Source organism: Penaeus monodon, chromosome 29, assembly GCF_015228065.2.
Source record: "Penaeus monodon isolate SGIC_2016 chromosome 29, NSTDA_Pmon_1, whole genome shotgun sequence".
Classification (NCBI taxonomy): domain Eukaryota; kingdom Metazoa; phylum Arthropoda; class Malacostraca; order Decapoda; family Penaeidae; genus Penaeus; species Penaeus monodon.
Genome location: NC_051414.1, coordinates 21,086,191 through 21,086,694, shown reverse-complemented (window position 1 = coordinate 21,086,694; position 504 = coordinate 21,086,191). Strand labels below are relative to the sequence as shown.

The 504-nt window shown below is 35.1% G+C and overlaps 1 protein-coding gene across 6 annotated transcripts in view; it reads right to left on the bottom strand.

Annotated features, from left to right (window-relative positions):
• The window catches only part of LOC119592010 (vascular endothelial growth factor A-like), a 6,434-nt gene that overhangs the window by 3,987 nt on the left and 1,943 nt on the right, over positions 1-504 (bottom strand). For all 6 annotated transcript variants that reach the window (XM_037940792.1, XM_037940790.1, XM_037940791.1 and 3 more), the window contains exon 3: positions 209-334. In XM_037940792.1, coding sequence (XP_037796720.1) covers positions 209-334 — 126 coding nt within the window. The remainder of the gene's footprint in view (positions 1-208; positions 335-504) is intronic.

Here is a 504-nt window from a genome sequence, read left to right as displayed (position 1 = left end):
TTCCGAATGTCACAAACTGACAAGAAGTAGATGTGAAAATCAACTACTGTCGCCAATATGATAGTAATTACAGTATTGTTTTTTACAATAGCAATAGCAGCAATAATAAAAAGAAAACGAACAATATATAAATCCAAAACAATAGTTCCGGGGTAGTGCACGAAATCAAACACAATTGAAAATACCGACGACTATACTCAAAACGTACCTTTCCGACAATCAGTTCATGGAGGGTTTTTGACGTGCAGATTCTCTCGTCCTCAACAAATTTCATGATAAACTCCCTTAGGTCTGTTGTCTGGCTCATATTTCTCACCAGATCGAGAGGCCAATCCTGGTGCGGGGAAGAGGTAGGTGTTAAGGAATCGGACGAAGTGGAAGAGGATAAGGAGGATAACGCGCATAAGATATATTTCGTTTATGACAAGAATAAAGTAAAAATATATAATCGCTGTGAATAAATTATAATTTTTTACTTTAATTTTTTAAAAATAACTTTTGTTG